Source organism: Vicia villosa, linkage group LG4, assembly GCF_029867415.1.
Source record: "Vicia villosa cultivar HV-30 ecotype Madison, WI linkage group LG4, Vvil1.0, whole genome shotgun sequence".
NCBI classification, from domain to species: Eukaryota; Viridiplantae; Streptophyta; class Magnoliopsida; order Fabales; family Fabaceae; genus Vicia; species Vicia villosa.
In genome coordinates this window covers 177,357,562-177,378,714 of record NC_081183.1, presented here as the reverse complement: position 1 = coordinate 177,378,714, position 21,153 = coordinate 177,357,562, and the positions used below count along the sequence as shown (strand labels likewise).

General features: G+C 33.6%; 2 protein-coding genes across 3 annotated transcripts; both read right to left on the bottom strand.

Moving 5' to 3' along the window:
* Positions 1 to 222: 222 nt before the first annotated feature.
* LOC131596109 (casein kinase 1-like protein HD16) lies at positions 223 to 5,208 on the bottom strand. The gene is made up of 16 exons (XM_058868677.1): positions 4,657 to 5,208; positions 4,423 to 4,533; positions 3,897 to 3,970; positions 3,730 to 3,799; positions 3,591 to 3,646; positions 3,413 to 3,484; positions 2,997 to 3,091; positions 2,826 to 2,892; positions 2,603 to 2,732; positions 2,302 to 2,520; positions 2,078 to 2,220; positions 1,821 to 1,995; positions 1,579 to 1,669; positions 1,272 to 1,429; positions 998 to 1,186; positions 223 to 921 (listed from the first exon to the last, which is right to left on the bottom strand). Exons 1-16 carry the CDS (start codon positions 4,990 to 4,992, stop codon positions 865 to 867), a joined length of 2,043 nt encoding a protein of 680 aa, XP_058724660.1. The 5' UTR covers positions 4,993 to 5,208; the 3' UTR covers positions 223 to 864.
* A 9,726-nt stretch (positions 5,209 to 14,934) lies between these two features.
* LOC131600403 (uncharacterized) lies at positions 14,935 to 19,441 on the bottom strand. Of its 2 annotated transcripts, XM_058872569.1 has the most exons (11): positions 19,126 to 19,441; positions 18,998 to 19,042; positions 18,129 to 18,185; positions 17,694 to 17,763; positions 17,330 to 17,371; positions 17,095 to 17,168; positions 15,928 to 15,998; positions 15,644 to 15,729; positions 15,392 to 15,501; positions 15,248 to 15,310; positions 14,935 to 15,161 (listed from the first exon to the last, which is right to left on the bottom strand). In XM_058872569.1, the coding sequence occupies exons 1-10, from the start codon at positions 19,294 to 19,296 to the stop codon at positions 15,248 to 15,250; spliced, it is 789 nt and encodes a 262-aa protein (XP_058728552.1). In that variant the 5' UTR covers positions 19,297 to 19,441; the 3' UTR covers positions 14,935 to 15,161. The 2 variants fall into 2 exon arrangements, with proteins under 2 accessions (XP_058728552.1, XP_058728551.1); XM_058872568.1 differs by having other exon boundaries at positions 14,939 to 15,310; positions 19,126 to 19,440.
* Positions 19,442 to 21,153: the final 1,712 nt, after the last annotated feature.

Here is a 21,153-nt window from a genome sequence, read left to right as displayed (position 1 = left end):
ATAACGCGCAAATAAATTGCCAGTATTTATAAATTACAAATGCTAGAAAGTGGAAGGCCTTTTCTCTAAAAAAGGTGTAAACAATCATATGCTATACTAAATGCTCAACCCAAAAAAGCATAAAATATAAATTCTCAGTATGGGTGCAAAACAAACTTGTCAAAAGCACAACAGAAAACCTTAGAAAAATCTGAAATCAAATTGCATGTAATAGGCCAGATGTAAAGATAAAACAACAGCCATTCTTTAACAAACATAGTTTGATGAAACTGTACAAATAAAATTATAAGAGAGAGACAAAAGAGCATATTTTGATTACAAAAGCTAGTTAAGAGAGTAACATGCTGCTCCCAGACTATACCATTGTTTTCCATCTTTAAAGTAAGGTCAAACTCAGGATCCAAGAGGCCAGAAGTAACTTTAGGTCTAAAAAAGGAGAGAAAAAAGGCCCAAGTACAAGGAACACGCAGTCGAAAATATCCAGTGCCCACGCTGGAAAAGTATAGTAGCACATTTACAAAATACCATCAATAAACTAACCTATCTGAGTAAATACCTTCATATTGTAATCATTATTCAAACCCCTACAAACTTCCTATCGATTCACCCAGGTGGACAAAAAATGACCTACAGTTGCTCACGAGCATTTTGATACATTTGACATACAGTGCATAGATATTGCATCATATGATAAGTGACTATGGCCATAATGAGAAGTTACGCATACATCAATGCTGAAGGGCTTTGTTCAGTAAACTTGTCAGAGAGGATCACCAGTTTCAAAGCTAGTAGATGTAAGAGAAGGCGGTGTGACATGAAAAGTCAAAATTATGTCAGCTGAATCTCCGAAGTCTTCATGGCTCATCAGACTGTTCTTCCATAGCAAATAGATGCAATATAGAGATTCTTTGACCATTTTTCCTGCACAAATAACAAAAAATAAGCATTCATGATCAGAGAAGACAATGGACACAGCACAATCAACTGCATTGTTTACCTTGACATGAGTACTAGGAAAGTCAGATGTACGGAGTGTCTCTTGAGTTTCATCACCCAGTTTTTTTCTTGGAATACTAAGAACAAAAGCAGCCTGGTCATATGTGGCAGCAGTTGAAGTGATGCGGTAACCGTTTTCCCACCTTCGATGAATACCTTCACTAGGATACAGGAAATCAAGCTCCACAACCTGGAATGAATTTTAGAAAAACATTAAATATCATTAAGTGCGCAATAAAAAATTAATTTAATTTTCTTGGATAAAATAGTAGAACCTGCTCTGTAAATCCAGCACCACGAGACATAACAATTGCCCATCTACTTCCAGAAGTGGCCATAGCAGTGACAAAAAATCCTTCTTTCCATTTTTTATTAATCCACTTGAATGGAAATGATTCACTGACCTTGTAAGATTGCTGCAAGTATTGGGTCCCTGAAACCAATAAATCAACAATAGACGTGAGAGACAGTCACGGGAATTAAACTCAACTACAAGCCAAAATATGCAAAATATCCTAAAACAATCTAGTCAATTATTGCCATCAAAACCCAATGCCGGAAGGATAGAGCTTTAAAACTTACCTTTCGACATTACAACCAACGAGCTCCCATTATTAGATCCTGCTATGGCGCTAATGTAATAGTTTTTTTCCCACTGTTCCATAATCCATTCCTATAAAAACGAAGTGGTTATATTAGTTCTTCCACATGCATTAAGTTCCAATACAACTAAGAATACATCATAGCAAATGTGACATAACATTACTAACATCAAAGACATAATACAACATTTTTCTAAATCTTAAACAAAAACAAAACACAACCTTGTGAAGAAAGTAGGATGAGAGTTCATAAACTTGTGCAGTGAAACCAGTGCCGGCATCCATAATCAGTGCCCAAAGGTTAGAACAACAAGCTACACTGCTGATAAACAACCCATCTTCATACCCCTTCTCAATGTGTTGGGACAACCGCATATCAGTAACATTGTAATGGTACCTAAAAAAAAAAACAAAAAAAAACTTAATATGAGATCATTTTAACATTGGCTATTAAGACTTAATTAACTTCAGAAGAAAACCTTTGCTTCATAGGCCGGCGTGCACTGTACACACTAATCCATTGGGTTGCTGGCATTCCCACTCTAACTTTCTTCTTTGGGTGTTCGTCATCATCTTCTTCCATGGTCAATCGTCCTCTCTTCTGTCCAACCTGATATATAAGCTTAACAACACAAACCACAAATATGTTAGCAATAAGACTTAGCCCTCGCTTGTAAACTGCAAATATTGAAGTATTTAGTACCTTCTGTGCACCATCAGTGTTTATGGGTCTAATGTCTGGATTTGGACCAACAATTCCGTCGAAAAGTGATATGTACTTGGCATAATTTGGTTCTTCGTCAAACTTCAAATTCACAACGTACTCAATAAACTGCCGGAAAGGTGCAGGACAAAGGATACACATATTTTCTGGTGAGGTGGCCATTTTCTTCTTGCAGACAAGAAATCCTTTATTTTCTCCCTGCAGCTAACAATTTTGTTAGAATAAAATATTTTTATATACTGTTATAACTGAAGTGGCTAAATTAAAAACAAAGGTTAACCTGGTATCCTTGCCAAGGTAGCCGTCCACGAAGAAGGAAAATTAGTGTGTAAGCAAGAGATTCTAAATCATCCCTTCTGCTACCTGTCCTACCAAGATGAGCATGTACACTAGCATATCGAACCGTTCCCCTATAGCAAGAATATCGCATGCAACATCAAAATAAACCAAAGCCTGGATTTTGATAAGAAGCTCATCCTAAATTAGAAATGAAAATAAGTTACCTGAATACATCTGGACGTTGATCGTACTCAACATGGAGACCAGTCGAATTATCACGCCAACGGGATGCTGCATTGTAAAACAGGTCAGATTGCATATACAAATTAAGAGAAATCAGCAAATATTCAATAAATTGTAAGTGTCAACTTCTCTTTGCAAGGTGGAATATTTACCTAATCCAAGATCAACCAGAAAAAGCTTTTTCTCTTCATGAGTTCCCGGACAACCAAGCAAAAAATTCTCTGGTTTTACATCACCATGTACGTATCTGAAAAAGCATAGGCAACACAATGACATTCTTCACATCAGTGAGAATCATGAGATCAATATTTTCAGCCCATACTTTTTGGTTTGAGACCCTCGGACTCTATAGTCACATCCCAACTAATTTGAGATGATTTGAGTGGACCTATTTACAGATACTATAAGCTTAATCTAGGTATACATACTAACTATTATGAGTATGCAGAGTGCCCCTTCCCAAAGCAGCATAGCATCACTGGTTTAGCATGTTGGACTATATCCAATCCGTTCCATAAAAGAAAAGACAGAAATAGATCAAAAGAAGAATCAGGGAAAAGAGAAATACCCTCTAGAATGCATCTTCTCTAATATGGAGACAGCCTCAATTGCTATACATGCCACCATTTCAGCAGACATCCTGAATAGAAAATATAGTTACAACAAGCAATATGATATTCGGTCCAACAATAAAAACCAACCCACATTGCATTGCACCATGATTCCAACACAAGAGATCAACTTACGTGAGTGTCTTGTTATTCCATACATCCCACAAACTAGGGCCAAGAATATCCATGACCTGCAAAACAATTCCAGGTTACAAAAACATCAAGAGATAAACCCCTATCCCTCTCTCCAAAAAAACCTTTTCACAACACATACCATAATATAGAAATCACCTTGCCGTCCCTTGTAATGAACTCGTGGGACACCATGACTACCACCTAATACACTGCATACAAACAAACAAAAAAGCATACCTTTAGTAACATACAATTGTAATAAATCAGCCGAACCCTGAAAGAAAGAAAAAATTAGTCCACACTCACTTGTAAACCTGCCACTCGGAAGGAGGTCCATAAGTACACCCTTTACTGCTTTTATGCTCAAACTTCAGAGCTACCTGCAAATTATTTATAGCACAAACAATGTGACAAAATGAAGAATAACCTCAATTCAAATCCCAGCTACTTGCACACACTAAGATCTAATCCAAGAATACCTTATTAAAAAACAATGCACCAATCATCTCTACTTTATCTACTCTTACTATCATTCACAAATGTATATACAATGCAGATTAGCATCAATCAGTGTTGTCAAAATTGTCACCATGGCATTACAGAATGGCAGATTCTGTGCCAACCACCATAGGCCACAACACCATACTAATATACCGGATCATGGCATCATCCACCATCTAATCTCCTATTGACAACACTGACATCAATTTTCAATCATAAGCATCAATGATTAATTTTTCTAACTGAACATCGACAAATGATAATCCTTTACTACCGGGACTATGGTATAAGTTACCACCATCTCACACAAAAAACACTAATAGTATCATACCTCAAGAGCTCCTGCTCCGGCACCGACACGGCGACCGACATAAACTTGTCCAAACCCTCCTTTCCCAAGCTTTCTATCTACTCTATACAACGGTGAACCACCTACCTGGACCTGTTAAATAAATAATCAAAACAAAAACTATCATCAAACTAAATAAAAAAAATTATAAATCTCTCAAAACAAATAATAAAAACACCATGCAAAAATCGTTGATAGAACGAAGCAAAAAATTACTTTTTCAGGAATGGGAGGTGTACTTCCTTCCTCTTCAGCTACCGGAGCTTTACCGGGACTCCGACCACCGCTACCACAGTCATCCTCCATAATATCCTGCTTAATATCCCCACCAAACCTAACCGGAGGCATGTGAGGTTCGTTTTCTTCTTCGTTATTATTCAGAAACAAACGGTTATCGATTTGATCATCACGTGCAGCAAAAGCGACGTTGCGGTTTCTCGCTGGTCTACCTCTTCTACCACGAGCAGTTTCGGGTTTCGTGATCGGGTTATGATTCGGGTCCGGGTTCGGGTTTTGTTGTTTGGTTCTTCTGGTTCGGAGTTGAGGAGGCATGTTAGTGTTTATGGGTTGATTCGTTGGGTTTGGCCCATGGAGATGGAAGAGAGCGAGATGAGTGTTGGAGGAATCATGGAAGTTCTAGAGGATTCTTCGCCGGAAATTGAAGGATCTATGGGTGTTGAGAGTGAAAAGGAACCGACGCAGATAGAGAGAGAAGATTATTCTGGAGATATGAAAAATAACATCTACCAATGAATAATCAAATTATGAATTTTGCTTACTTTTATAAGTTTAATTTCATGATTTTATTTGATATTCACTCACACAATATTATACATTGCACCCAATCATATCCATCCCGACCATTTTATTTTTGGTATAATAGTATAATACCACTCTTGTATTTTATTTTAAAAATATTTCTTAAAATATAGATTTAATATCGGTTTATTATGATTCAAATCTGATCGGATGGCTCTGTTTGACAAAAATAATGGTTGATTAAAAGTTAATTGATTGATAAAAAAATCATCTAAATCGTGAAAAAAATTACGGTTCGGTTTGGTTTGTCAGACTTTTTAAAACAAATAAGTTTTGTTTGGTTGATTCGACTTTATAGTTTTTTTTATTGAGTTATAAATAAATGTGATCTTATAGGGATCAGACGATCGTTTTGGCCTGTAACGTGATTTTGGTCGGTTCAAAGTAGATGAAGGAGATACCTGCAAGACACTCTGATGCCAAAGTAAGGTTCAGAGTGAGAAGTTAATTATCTGACCCTCTTGTGAAAGAGAGTGTTTATAATGCCCCCGACGCTGGGCCAAGGTATGTTGTTTTGGGTTGGATTGCGCAGACCCAAAACAGGAGACTATTAAGATCCTACGTGGTAGGGCAAGGTCAACACGTAACTTCCATTCTGGATAGACTTCCCGTAGAACTCAGAGGGGGAAGACTGATTCTTTCGGTGGGCAGTTGACCACGTGTTCTTAGAGGGGCACGTAGGTGCGATGCTCCCAACGGCTACAATGTGGATCATTCCATTTTGGGCTTTCATAGTAGCTTTGCTGGATTGGGCCCTGCCCAACAGTGGATCAGCCACAGGCCCAGTCCAGAACATGAGTCCCCCAAGTCATTTTTCTAATCGAAGGACTAATGATTTTGAGTCAATTCTTACGTCGGGGAATACCGAGGAATTTCGGAAGCTTGTCGTGATATCGGGCATGCCTCGTTGCAGATGTTGTTCGACAGTTTCACTTGACTGGGACAAGTTTCTAGCACCGTCGATCGGGGTGTGCATGACTCGGCAACAAAGATGTTGTTCGACAGTTTCACTTGACTGGGACAAGTTTCTAGCACCGTCGATCGGGGTGTGCATGACTCGGCAACAAAGGTGTTGTAACCGTGTCAATGAGGTATTGTGAATAATGTCGAGGAGATGGGCTCGAGTACTTACGAGTCCAATTTTAGAGATGTTCGTAAGTCATGTCGAGGAGACATGCTCGAATATACACAAGCTCATTATGATACACGTTCGCAAGTCATGTCGAGGAGATAAGTCTCTAGCTAAACGCGTTCTCTAAAAACGTGCTCGTGGGTGAATGAATTTAGAGGTTAACATAACTTTGTGTTTAATCATTCATACATTACCAAATAACAATGTCAATAACATAAGAGATGTGATAAAAAGGAAATTGGAAAAATGAAAAATGATAAGCTAAAAAAGAAAGAACATAAGAGAAGAGAGATTAGAAAAAAGACGTGAGATGTACCTTACGAAGAAGATGAAATGAATGCATGATACTACTATGAAAGATTATAGAAGGTCAAAACTCATATCCTAGGTGTGAGAAAGAGAAAATCATTTGTAATCGAAAGATTAAGGAATAATGAGTTTGGGTTAAGGTTAGATATGAGTTAATTAAAGTTTTAGTTGTAGCATAATGCAGTTTGGTTTGGTTTGGTTTGTAAAATACAAACTTCATACGAAACCGAATCGTGTTTTTTTGTAAATATATATATATATATATATATATATATATATATATATATATATATATATATATATATATATATATATATATATATATATATATATATATATATATATATATCAAACACATCTGAACTAAATGTGTTTTTTTTGCGATTTTTCAGTTTGGGTTGGTTAGCGGTTTTATTGGTTTGTTCAGTTAGCGGTTTTTTATTGGGTCAGTTCGTTTTGAATACCCTTACTTATAATTATATTTTATGGTTGATGAGTGATTGATGATAAGTTAATTGAAGTATTTGATAAAATTAACGGTTCAAATAATTGAAAAATGTAAATTGACATAAAAAAATATTTATCAATTAATAATTTAATGTATATTTAAGATACTTAAAATTATAAAGAATAAAAATAAATTTTAGTTAAAATAATAAGAATAAAAGTGGAGAAAAATGATAAGTTATAAGTTATATGTTAAAATACTACTTAAAATAAGTAATAAGATGGTAAAAAAAGTTATAAATTTAAGATGAAAAATTTATTTTAAAACAAATATTTTATTATTATATAAACTTATAAACTATAAATTATTAACTTAAAAATATGTAATGTCAAACAAAATACTTCTACCTTCAATAACTTTTATATAGAATTAAATTAAATCAATTATTAATTAATTTATCTATTATTATCACCATTATTATAATCATGTATATTAAATTTCAATGTAAATATATGTTGTTATATATTTTAGTAATTGATTTTTTTATTATTCATATATATTTTTAAATAATTTATTATACAATGAAAAAAAATTGATGTGATAGAATATTAAATAAATTTTCATATTCTATAAAATTTTATAGACTTGATTCACTTGATAATATCTCATAAGGATCAAATTAATTTAATTCATCATTTATAAAAAGTTATTGAAAAGTTCAAGTGTATTAAATTTAACATTTAGTGTCTACAAATTTTGACTATTTTTATAAAAATTAAATTATATTTACTTCGACAACAAAAATTGAACTCACTTCTTTGCAAGATATATTCAATTCTTTATCAAATAAATTGGTTTTTGTTAGTTGAATTTGATTAGGGATAGCAATGAGCAGGGTACTATAGTACATGTCTCTATATCTATTATTTAACAAAATTCCCTTATCTAAGTCTAAACTTGTGTGGGCACCAATGTTCATACACGTACTCGTACTCTATGGATACCTTAATACCCATACACGTACTCGTTTATCCACGTTTGTAGTAAAATTAAATTAATTAATTACTAAATATCATATAATTTTAAGTTTCTAACAATATTAAAAAAAATTATAGATGTTATTGTTGAGTTAAGAAATGAACAAACACTCTTATTAAAATGTGTAATAGTTTAATAGGGATATATTTTAAAAAAATTGACAAATGTGCATTTTTATATAATAATACACATTTTATTTTATAAATATGTAGTGCGGATATGAGACAGAGTGGATATTAAAGTACTTGTGCCCGCACTCATTCTCGCTTATTTTAATGGGTAATTACCTCTACTCGTACCCATACTCATTTTGTGGATTTTTACCCTACACGTTGTGGGTATTTTTTGCGGGTACTCATAGGGTATGGGCCAAATTGTCATCCCTATATTTGATATAACTTGATTGAAAGTAGAGGTGGCATAACGGGATTAGCCCACGGTGCGGGCATAAAATTTACATAAATTTTTACATTTTTAGGCTTAAAAAGTGCAAAATTTGCGGGCATTCCCCACCCGCCCTCATTTTTATGCGGAGTGGGGCAGGTTTTTAGGTATGCACCCTTAATTATGCTCGTCCACCTCGCTCCGTTTATTTTTTTTCATGCTTTTATTGGGTGGGCCTAAACGGGACGGGCATACCCAATTTGCAATTTTAATTCAGTATCAATCACATCTTGATGAATTTGTTCAGTTTGAAGACAAATGTTGTAACATTTGTATTGACATTGTTCTGATGTTAGGATATCAGTATTAACATGTGTTGCATGTACCAGAAATTTTAATTAGTATCAGAGCAGGCATCCTGGCCCAATGGGTGAGCTTTAGGGAGTATTTTTCTGGTACTATTGTTCTTGTTGGAAGGATGGAATGTTAGCATTCCAGGTATCAATGGACCGTAGATCTTGAAGAATTGTTAGGATAGGAAAATCCATGTGAAGTCTTCAAAAGGTTCTTATCTAGTCCTTGAATGAGATCAATGTATGTTTTTGAGTTACTCTACTAAGAAAAATACTTTTAGTAATGATAGTTTCAGTACCAAGAATCAATGATTTGTTCATTGAGAAAGGGAATGATGTTCAACCAAATGTTGGAACATTAACTCAACAGTTTGATACTCCAGAAAATGTGAAAGATTCTAAAATGCTAACAGGCATTGAGTAAGGAAGTTCTCAATAGAATAAAATATTTGTCCAAAGGGGAGTTCTTTATTTGGAGTTTATACTAGTCTGTGTTCATGAGTTGTTTCAAAGATGAAATATCTAATGATGATGAGTCTTCGAGTTCAAGCTTTTTGCCAAGTCTAAAAGATATAGTATTATTGGAGGATATCCTAGTTTGGAGAATCAATATGGTTTCTTAGAATATAATTAATTGAATCCTGTTATATTTTAAGACTAGGTACATTGCTGAAGGAACGTGAGTTTTTCAATTGAGTTAGTTACTAAAAGAATACAATGTCAAACTGGATGTTATGATACTGTAGTGTAATATGCTACTACAATCAGGGGTACAATGATTTTATTTTGTTAAGAATAAAGTCATTGGTTCTGTCACCATTATGTTAGAAGTCTTGCTATAGGCAAGTATTGGCATTCATTTGCTTGGTATGGTTGAGAAGTTTTGAGAAGTATTTTTCATCATTACTTAAGGTGCAAGTTACATTGAGAATATGAGGGGTAATTATGGAATTGCTCTGCTGAGGAAGTATGGTCGTAACTGATTGGACGGTTGTGTCTACTATATTCCCTCACCTAGTGATGTGTGCAATCTTAGAAGAATCATTTTCAATGGTATGAAGAATGTCATTTCAAATATTGTAACATTTTCCAACGGTAAAAGCTTGGAAAAAGATAAAGTTGAACAAGAATGTGTCTCTCTTTTCCATGGTGAGTGGTGCATTGTCACTACAGTTAACCTTATCTTCCAAAAACGCTTTATTTTACTAACTGTAGTTACAAACAAGGTGTCGTTACAAACTAGGTAACTCTCCTTGCATTTAAAATCTTTACTACCTCATCTTCCTCACAAGCTGCATTTTAACACGAGTAAGTCTTCCAAAATTACCCATTCAAAGAAGGTTCGTCTACTGGAAACTAAGAGGGAAGTGTGTTCTGGTTCAAAAATGGAAGTGTCCAACACTGTAACAAATGTTGAACATCTATTAAAACATCCAGAACATGGAAAATATCTCTAACAAATATGAAGTCCCTTAAGAAAAAGCATGATCAAATACTTGATTCAGACTCAGATGCTGATGAAGATTGAGTCAATTTCATTAGCTCAAGAGGTGGAGTTGGATAGCTACTTTAGGTTGTCTCCTATTAAAAAAAGGGTGTGTGTTCTTGTTTTCCAACAGAGTTGTTTGTTTGGTTTCCCTTGTTGAGTTTTTTTCTTTCTGTTTTTCCTTCTTTTTGTTTTCTTTATTTCCAATAATGGTTCTTCTTCCTCTTGAGGGAAAGATTTGTCGCTTTGCGATGAGAATTGGTTCAGGGTTTCAGGGGGAGAGTCTTGCAACTTATTTCTCATGTACAAAGTTTACATGTTTAACATGTAGCTTGTGTTTGTGTAACTGCTTTATTCCTGATACAATATTTTTGTGCAGTTTGGTATGTGGTTTTATTCCTCTGCTTTGTTGTTTTATTCCTCTGCTTTGTTGTTTTATTCCTCTTTCCAATGTGTTTGGTCTTTAGTTATTTTAGCCAAAATTTTCCAAAAGGGTGAGATTGTTAGTACCATAGTTTTAGGATTGACACAATTTTGCTAAAACATGGTTTATTGCAAAGATGTTATAGAAGATGTTCTAACATGTTATCCAGGAAAGATGTTCTGACAAATGTTGTTAAAGGTTGTACCAGAACATTAGCACAGGCTATTTCTTTTGGATATATCTCAGTATTTTTTGCAGGTCAAGAAGATTTAATCTAGAATAAGTTTTATATCTCCAGCTGTGGATAAGACAATTTAGGAAACTTGATATTGTTGTTCCAATATTTAAGGAGATTAATCTGCACAATTGGTGCATCACTCAGTTTATGGATCAAGAAATATCTGGATGCAGATTTCGAAGCCCATGTACTGCACATGTGTATTTGAAGAGAAGATCTAACCTAATGTAACTTAAACTTTTTCATATTTTGTAAATTTGGGGAAGCTTAGAGTCTTATGTTTTAAGAGTCTTTTGTGTAATTTTAAATCACTCATGTATTTTGATACTATGTGGTAGACTGATTTTTACATGACTATTTGTCAAGTTAGTGTTCTTACTTTTGAAGCGTTTAAGCAAGATAGTTGAATTTTGTATTGGAAGAATAATCTTCTTGTTGAGTTGTTTTTAATATACCCACTAGGATTGGTACTATTAGATATCACTGAGGTGATTTAGGAAGTGGGATGGTGATTTCTTATATCTAGATGTCAATTTCTAGGTAGAAGTTGCACAAAATAATGATTAAGCGAGAAATTGTAAACTGTGTCTGTTTAGGCTTTGAATTAATACTGTCATAGTGAATTTCCTTCCTGGCTTGGTAGCCCCCAGATTAGGTGTTGTTGCACTAATCTGGGTTAACAATTCACTATGTTGTTTATCATTCTCCAATTTTAATTTTGTATCAACCACAACTTAATGAATCTAATCAATTTGAAGACATCTGTCTTGACATTGTTCTCATGTTGGGATATCAGTATTAACATGTATTGCGTGTACCAGAAATTTCAAGGCTGTTGAGAAGGTTGAGTTGTTGGTGTCACCTTACAAGTTGATTTGTTGTGCCCTGGATGCTTGCACCTACTGCACCTTACAATTAACCATGTTCGTTTTTTTTTGTCAGTCCCATTAATCTTCCCTTGTTTAAGGCTCCTCATTTTCTTTGGTCAACCAGAAATCTTTCTATACTTAAGAGATTGCACATCAGGATATAGTGTCTTAACCCACTTATTGATCCATTTACAGAATAAATCATAGTATGTAGACTCACATGTACCTACTCTTCCTATAAAACTCAAGGATATAAGCTTCAATCCTAAATTTCCTACTCTCTATACATGACAATGCATGAACACAAGACAATTCAGTGAGTTCTCACATGCCTTACTTCAAATATGTGTGCATCAGACATCCTACAATATTAGTTTACACATATCAGTTTATGTAGAGCAGTTTTAACCTTACAATTCATTGAACTTGTTGAATTCATTATTACATACCTGACAATTCATAAGTTGGTATAACTACTGATTTTCTCAACTTTCCTTCTTATGTTAGGCAAGACTGCATCATCATCCAGGTTTTGAAACCCCATCTTGTTGGTTGTCCATTTTTCATGCAATATGTTTTAGTCTCCTCCAACATGGTGGTAATGGCTTGGACCTTGACTTATGGATAAAACTATTTAAAGATTCTGACATGTTGTTGAGAACAACATCACATTTCTTAGTTGACCTAAATTAATATCTACTCCAAAATCTCGGAGGTGTCTTCATCATATAGAGATATGCATCATTATTGATCAGCCTCATTGCCTTCATTTCTCTTTCTCAGGGTTGTGCATATGTTGATTTTGCAGCCTTCCAAAGTATCTCCTTCAACATATTCCCATGATACGTTTTCATAAAGTTGTTGTACAAGTGCCTCACACAGAATCTTTGCTCAACATTTGACACAAGCTCATTCATGGATGGTAGTAGACCCTGCAAAACAACACCACGTCATAATACATGTCATAAGAGAAAATAATGAATGAATTTTTTATCTTTTACCTTCCTTAGTTGCCAAGATTCTTCATTTGACAATTTGGCACTATAGCTTCTCATTTACAACCAACCTTACATCTAACCTCCGCCCTTTGTCCTTTTTAGTGAACTTAAGATTTCTACCACTTTTGACATTATATGATGTTATGGCTTCCTTAAATTTATCTTTTGAACTAAAATATATTTCTACTTTCCATTTGTAATTTTCCATGTCTTTTTGCATCTTGAACATTGGAAAAGTCTTTCTTCTAGCACCACAACTATCATAACTATCACACTCACTTACTAGTTCTACACTATCATTATCACTCCCTTTAAATTCTTCCTCGTCTTCTTTCCATTTCTCTTTTTATTTTTTGCCTTGCCCCTCGTCATGCTGTTCACAATCAATTAGATTAGCCACTTCATCTTCCTCTAAATCATCATACCTATCAGAAGAGTCATCTAAAGCTACCTCTGGAGCACTATCATAATTGTATAACTCATATTTACTGTCATCTTCACTATCAGTAATTAACTCATCATGCACCTCACCACCTTCCACACCAACATTATCACCTTGCTCACCAACTTACCACCCTGCTCACCAACTTTATCACCTTTCACACCAACATTTTCATCCTTCACACCATTATTTAACCATGCATTGTACCTAGTTGAACTTTCTTTATTTTGGAGTAGCCATGAGTAGCTACTTCTAGAGAATTTAACTTGTCACTCCCAAAATTAAACTTAACGCCCCCACATATTTTACTAATTCCCAAACTATCCATACACAAATTTGAATTAAAAATGCAAACAAAATTTCCAATAATTCATTGGAAATTTCTAATAACTGATCAAATATCCAACAATTCATTTTTAAATTGCCCAATTCATTTTTAGAGAAAGAGAGAGACAATGGAAGAGTAAATAGAAAGGGAGGTAGAGAAGAGAATGACAAAATTGAAGACAATATAGATTCCATTTGTTGGGTGCTTTATGATAGAACTAAAAAATTCTCTATTTTATTGTTTGAATATAAACCGAACGAAAGTAGTTAGTATAACTTTTTTATTCCAATATTATTCTGATTTAATTACTATGAATAAATTAATTATAATTCTATGTTACTAAAATAAATAGATGTTATGCTACTTTAAACTAGGGGTGGCAAACGGGCATGCCCGCGCCCGTTTAGCCCGCCCCGCAAAAGTCTGCAAATAAACAGGGCGGGGCGGGGCGGGCATAGTTGAAGATGCGGGCCTAAAACCTAGTCCCGCCCCGCAAAAAAGTGAGGGCGGGGCGGGCAAAGCCCGCGGGCGTTGCACCTTTTAAGCCTAAAAACATAAAAATTTATGAAAATGCACATGCCCGCAAAAGCCCGCGTTGAAAACGGGGCGGGGCGGGGCGGTCACATTAGAGGGTGAGGGCCTAAAACCTTGGCCCGCCCCGCACTAAAGTGCGGGTAAAACGGGCATGCCCAACGGGCCGGACCCGTTTTGCCACCCCTACTTTAAACTAATAAAAAATTTAGACTATTAAAAGAAATTTATGACGGCATTTTTTTTCCATTCTTTGAATCGATGGGAGATGACATTAGTTGTAAGACCATTTACAATGGGGTGTTGAAAAAATTATTCAATAGTTGAATGTCTACAATGGTTTGTTGAATGAGGTGTTTAATGTTATGTGGATTAATTGGTGTTGAAAAGATTCAACATGTTGAATGAGAAAAAAGTGGGGTCACATGCAACACTTTACACAATTTTATTGGTTGTTGTGATTATTTAGATTTTATTTTCTTTTAATCATTTAAAATTAATTATTTCATAGTAAATAAATTTTTTATTTATTTTTATTTTTATCAAAATTCATTATTTTTTTTCCTCTATAAATAGAGACTTGGTTCATTTGATTTGGACTCATAAAAAAAAATTCACTTTTAATTGATAATAGATATTAATATATAATCATAAAAACAAAACTTTAAAAGAAAATAAGAATATGATGTGGGGTATGGTGTTGAATTTTATTAAACAAAACCATTGTAGTGAAAAAAAATTGAATAGGTGTTGAATTATTAGGTGGAAGAGAGAGAAGATGATGTGGAAGATAAAAAGTGAAAAAGTAGGGTGTTGAATAATGTAACCATTGTACATAGTCTAATAGTAAGCAAAAATTAGAGTACAAAGAGACTAGAGACTGAATTTCAGGCAACAATTTGCACCATTATATCCTTACATCCTATAAACAACAAAAAACTCTCAATGATTACAACATTACAAGGATACAAAGAAGGAACCATATCAGCATGAGGGCAGACCAATTACCTATTTACCATTAACATATTCGAGAAGGTGCCGATCCAGCTCAAAATGGCGAGAAAGTAGTCCCTGCAGCCCATAATCCATATGATACATGGTTAAACAAAAGATCAGAGATGCAATTAATGGAGTAATGCTTAGAAAAGATACCTTAGTAATTGTAGGGTTGAAATATGTTGTTTCGGAACTCAACTCTGGAAAGCGGGTAACCTCAGCTGCATTCTCGAATAAGATATATGTTGGGAGCTGGCCCATGCTTCCTGACAATCAAACGAATTCAAATAATTGGAAATATTTCCACAACAATAATAACTACAGGAACTAAGACTTGTAAAACAGTAGAAAATTACTTTAAAATAGGAAATAAGGAAAATTAAATTTTATAAATGTATATACAAGTACCACTGAGAGATACTCCAAATTTTTCAGCTGCATTGGGAAAGAGTCCAAGATCAACTATTCCAAATGATAAAAGTTTGTTTGAATATCTGTTAGAGACATGAACACACAGGATATTGTCAAATGCAGTTTATCACAATAGTTTTTCTAGAAACTGCTGGTTCTGAAGCACTTGTCAAATGGGGACAAAAACCCGGGTTTGCCCAATAAACAGAAACTCTAGAACTAATTTTGTTTTTATTTGAAGGAAGCATCAATAATCAAAATAAAGTCAGGAAGAAGCATACGTAATTGAGAGCTCAGGAAACTGTTGACTTGATCGAATGCAAGCAGATGAATAAGAAGCACTGAATTCCACCTGCAACTCATGGAAAAAAGGAAGACTAAATAAAACAAATAGAGAAAGAAAGAAATCTAAGATATAAGCAATGACATGGCATTATGGCAACTCTCCATAGACTTCTGATATTAAATTTTACTCTTTCAAAATTGGATGTGTTATAATTTTCATGTAGTGCAGGTTTAAACATAGTCATCCATTAAATAACAAAAGGGGAAAAAAGCAGAAGTAAATCTTCTAAGCTACCACATTTTATTCAAATTGTCCAACCAACTCCTCCAAAATATAGCTACGAAATCTATACAAAATTTTGCAAATTTTGTAAATATAGTTATTACTGATTTGATTTCTTTTATAAAAGATTCGGAGGCAAGCCATGAAAGCACACAGCTTTTGTTTAACTGGGAGTATTAAGTGAAAGTAAAACAAAGAATATGAAATAAAAGTTCAGCAAGAGGAATACAAACTCCTGCATAGAGGAAGATATCAATCATAAGATCCAGGTAAGGTGAAATGGGGGAATGACTTGGGAGTAATTTATGATAAAAAATTACCACGCAAGCTTAGAAGGAATCTCTGACCCCAAAACCACTAAAGCAGAAAAGCAGAAAAGTATCACCGCTCTTGGCAGCATAGACTAAATGTTGGGCAGTACAAACAAACAAGATTGATGTTGGCATAAATGAGAATATTAGAATAGGATTATGAATGATGAACTCCGGAAAGAAAAAAAATAAGGATAGCTCCAATTGTTAAAAAGATGAGAGAGTTTTGTCTGAGGTTGTCTAGGTATGTGCGGAGATGGACCATAGATGAATAATTGCACAGATGTAATCCATATAGAAAATAATCCAACAATTAGAGAGAGGGGGGAGGAGACTAAAAATAATTATAGCCAAACTATTAAGAAAAATTGAAGTTAAAGAGTCATGATGGAGTATTCTGATGTTGTGAGGTCTTTGTAGCAGACCCACAAAGTAAAAAATAATACATTAATTGTTGTTGCATGTAAATAGAGTTATTGATCAACCTTATGTTCTCTTAAGGTTACAATCATATGTACTTCAGTTTAGTGAGAGAATCAAAAAGGAATTCCACTCAATTCAATACTTACCAGCCAATATTTTGTAGTGTTCCCCTCTGTTAGCAGGCTTTCCAACAACAATGGTGTTAGCTTGCTACAAGTGCCTGGAAGAATTAATAAAGTAGAAACAGACTTTTATCAGATGATCAAATAATAATAAAACAAGGAGTTCTCATAGTTTCCATTACATCTTCAACTGCAAAGCTTGAAAAACAATATAACAAAAAAAACATAAGGGAAAATAGCTAAATCCAACTATCTTTACCTAGTCCTTGAGATGAAGGTTGTTGTGTCAGCACATGTATAACTGCAATACAGAACATAACCATAAATATGCATATATATTACTAGAGTGGTTGAATCACATTGTCTGTAATTAACTTTCAGCAGATATCCAATCACATCACGGACTTATTGCCAAAATAGGGTGCAAGCAAAATCAATTTTACAATTTTGAAAATGGAATTTTTTAATATCAAATGCTATTTTTTCTATAACAAAAGAATTTATTTTGTGGTTGATAATGCATAACCCATTACTTCTGAATAATTGCAGGAAAGGCAAAATGGTCTAATTGCAGACAATATATCCAATGCTTAAAAAGATTAAAATTAGATAAAACTACCCACCTAAAAATACAAGAACATACCAAACGGCTATGCGGCGATCCATTGTAAAGGTAAGGACAAAAAGACAAATCTGGACATATTAAAATAAGATATAAAAACTGAGAAGCGCAATGTACACTTAGTTAGAGATTAAATTAAACCAATGCAAAAACAGGATTACACATTCATTATTTGATAATGATGAAAACTGCCCAATTGCTAATAACAAATGTCAGTAAGAAAGCCATCAGAATGCATAACCCATAGTCAATAGATATCAATTTATGTAAAAATACCATTGCGTCATATCACAAATTCAAGTTCAATTCAAAACTAAAAAAACTAAAAACTCCAAAACTTTATCATACAAATAGAAAAAACAAAGGGTAAGGGGGGACTGAGAAATGACGAAGAAGGAAGCCGTGAAAAGTTTTGCAAATGCATCAATGTAATCACCTTGGCAATGAAAAGTGCATCAGCTATGAATGCTTCCCATGTCTCTTCTCTAATACCCTGCAACAAAGAAAACTGAGAAAATCAAATACACGCACGTAAATGTCCAAGGTTGCATGCCGGCAGTATGCAAGAGCAGATGTGGAATCATATTCAAAAGAATTGAAAAAATCTAGCCAAATGAGGATAGCTTAAACATGAAAGATATCGACAATCTAGCCAAATCAGAGTGACAAAAACATGCACCACATAAGACAAAACTGGTAGTTTTTAACTCAAGAATGTGGGTCGATTTTTTTAAAATTAAATGGAAGCAGAAAACTATTACCTTTCGTTGTTTTCGACATTGAAGTCAATTTCCTAACATAACTCTCGTCTTACCCTAGATCTTATGAACAGATTATGCAATTCACATTTATGTTTTGCTTTTTGGAAAAGAAGGCTGAGAAATATCATGGCGGTTAAATTACTAAAGCAAAGCCCAAAGTATCAATGCAACTATAAAACACATATATACAAGCTACTATATAATATGCTAAGACAAAAATAAGGAAACAAAACTTCCAAAATGATTTTGACATGTTTGTTTTTTCAAAAATATAATTGATTTTGCTTCCAAGATTGATTCTAGCTGAAGCAAAAATTTGTAACTTTTGAGTTTAAACCAGATTTTTACACTGAAATTTCTTGTCTTACTCACTATCCAAACATAAATCACATTGCATTCAACTCACTTTTAACCAGAATCTATTCTATAAATTCAATTTAGTCAGAATCAATTCTCCTAGCCGCATAACCAAACACATACTTCGATTTTGTAAAGTGAATTCAAGATCAAATAACAAACTGGATCTGATTTGAACAGAACGTACCTTGATAAAAGCCAAAACAGCAAAAGCTAACAGCGTTTGTATTTCCTGGAAACGATATTCAACTACTTAGTAATTTAACGAACAAATAAGCGATTATCGAAATAGATAGAAAGAGGAAAGAGCGTTACGCGACGGATGAGAATTTGAATGAGGTGAGGCGCTAAAACTTGCGATGCGGAGCAGCGAACGACGATGTAGGAGAAAAAGGTTAAGAAATGGAAGAGATAGTGAGGTTCTGAAACCGTTTGATTCAGCAAGTTCAACACTGAAAAGGAACTGCTGCTAGTTTCTTTTCCCATTTTCGTTGGGTGAATAACTTGTTGTCTCAGATCTGAATTTGGTGATTTCTTGTTCTTGATTTCAGTCGAAGCTTGCTTGCTCGTTGGCAGTTGGTAACCAGAGTTCTTGGAGTTGCAGAGATTTTTTTTTTTTTTGCGTGTTGCGCTAATGGGCCAGGGTCTGGAAGTATATAATGGGCCTACTTTAGTGTTTTCTATGGCTTTTTCGCTGGAAATTTCTTAACCCAACTTACGGTTTTTTACGCACCACGTGAAACTTCAAAAATGTTTTTCTGAAAATCAGAAATATATTTTCAGGGCGCACCAAAAATTGATAAGAAATCAATTTTCTCTAAAATGCATTTTCGGGATGCACTCGAAGTTGCATTTCTGGTATGTTGATACACAGAAACCAGAAAAAACTGACTAGAAATACACCAAATTCACAAACTCAAAATACCATAATTCAAACATTGATAACATAACATAAGCAATACATTAAGAATTTTTTAACATAATTCAAGCATTACACTTCAACGTCCAGGTGGACGTTGCAACATGTTAATAATATCATTGATCGATCTCGCAATAGTTGCATCCAACTTGATCAGATGAAACTTTGGAGCGAAAAACGTGATTGAGAATGGAAGGCTTTTTGGAGAAGTTTATGGAAAGTTGATGAAATGAGATGATCATGCTAGTAACTGTTTTAAATATTGTAACTTTTGAGTTTATTGGATTTACACTTTCGGTTTGTAGGTAAATAGTGAGGTGGCAGAAATTTCAATCTTTCCACACTAATTTACCGGAGTTGCATTTCCTTTAACAATCGAAGATATATCTCCGATTTTATTTTCTCTTTAAAATATGATGAATAGACTTTTGAACTTGTATTGTATTTGTGAAGAGTGCGTACTAGAAATGCATTTTTAATTCTTGCGGGGGTATTTTTGAAAATTCATAGGGTATTATCCTATAGAGTGGAAATTCCCTAATAATTTGCATATAAATCCAAAGATATTTTTGGAATCAGGGTTGTTCACCGAAAATGTTTTTGGAATCAGGATTATTTCAAATAATTGGGAGGTTTTGTTCAATTTTAAAAAATTTGTCCCTAAATATATAATTAAGAATGATAAATAATATTCAAAATTTATATAATAAAAAATTAAAATTAAAATGAAAGGATAATTTGGATCCTCAGCAGCCAAAAAAAATGGCAGCCATTTGTGCAACACATTATTAGCCATTAGATTCATCAAATAAGTAAATGATTCCAATCAATATTCTAATTGTTTCAATAATTGATAAAAATATGAATGAAAAAGGTAATTAATTATCATGAAATCAAATATTCTATGTCTCATTAATTAATTTACTAAAGATTGATAATTCAATTTTATATTTTTGTTTAAATATATTTTTTATTCTTTTAAATATACCAATTTTTATTTTTAATTCATAGATAATATCAATCCATTTTTAATTTAAGGTAACTTAATTATTTAATTTATATTAATTTATTTGAAGTTTTAAAATGAATATTAAATTGATGATTTAAATATTAAAAATTTAAATTAAAAACCACATAACTAAATTAACAATTGATAAAATCAACGAATTTAGATTATTTGCTGATTTTTTTTTAAATATTTTAGATTATTCACACCAAAATTTTCATTTCTAATAAAATCAATCAATTTAAATTATTTACAATCAAAAAAATTATTTTTAATAATTAATTCTTAGCATTGTCTATTTATTTATGTTCTCTCAACATATAAATTAGTTGTGTCACTCAAATAAAATTCAAGTGTCATCTTCTCGATTTTTTGCAGTTAGTTTATTTTTCTTAATTTTGTTTTTATTTCTTTAAGA

Bases quoted from the DNA above. Each gene is read 5' to 3' on its own strand.
- LOC131596109 (XM_058868677.1), bottom strand. From the start codon at position 4,992: ATGCCTCCTCAACTCCGAACCAGAAGAACCAAACAACAAAACCCGAAC. The intron at 2,521-2,602 runs GTTAACCTTTGT...TGTTAGCTGCAG, and splicing joins TACCTTGGCAAGGATACCAG to GGAGAAAATAAAGGATTTCT. The intron at 1,430-1,578 runs GTAAGTTTTAAA...TATTGGTTTCAG, and splicing joins GTTGGTTGTAATGTCGAAAG to GGACCCAATACTTGCAGCAA.
- LOC131600403 (XM_058872569.1), bottom strand. From the start codon at position 19,296: ATGGGAAAAGAAACTAGCAGCAGTTCCTTTTCAGTGTTGAACTTGCTG. The intron at 18,186-18,997 runs GTACGTTCTGTT...TCTTTGTTGCAG, and splicing joins CTGTTTTGGCTTTTATCAAG to GGTATTAGAGAAGAGACATG. The intron at 15,999-17,094 runs GTAAGTATTGAA...CATGAGTTGCAG, and splicing joins ACACTACAAAATATTGGCTG to GTGGAATTCAGTGCTTCTTA.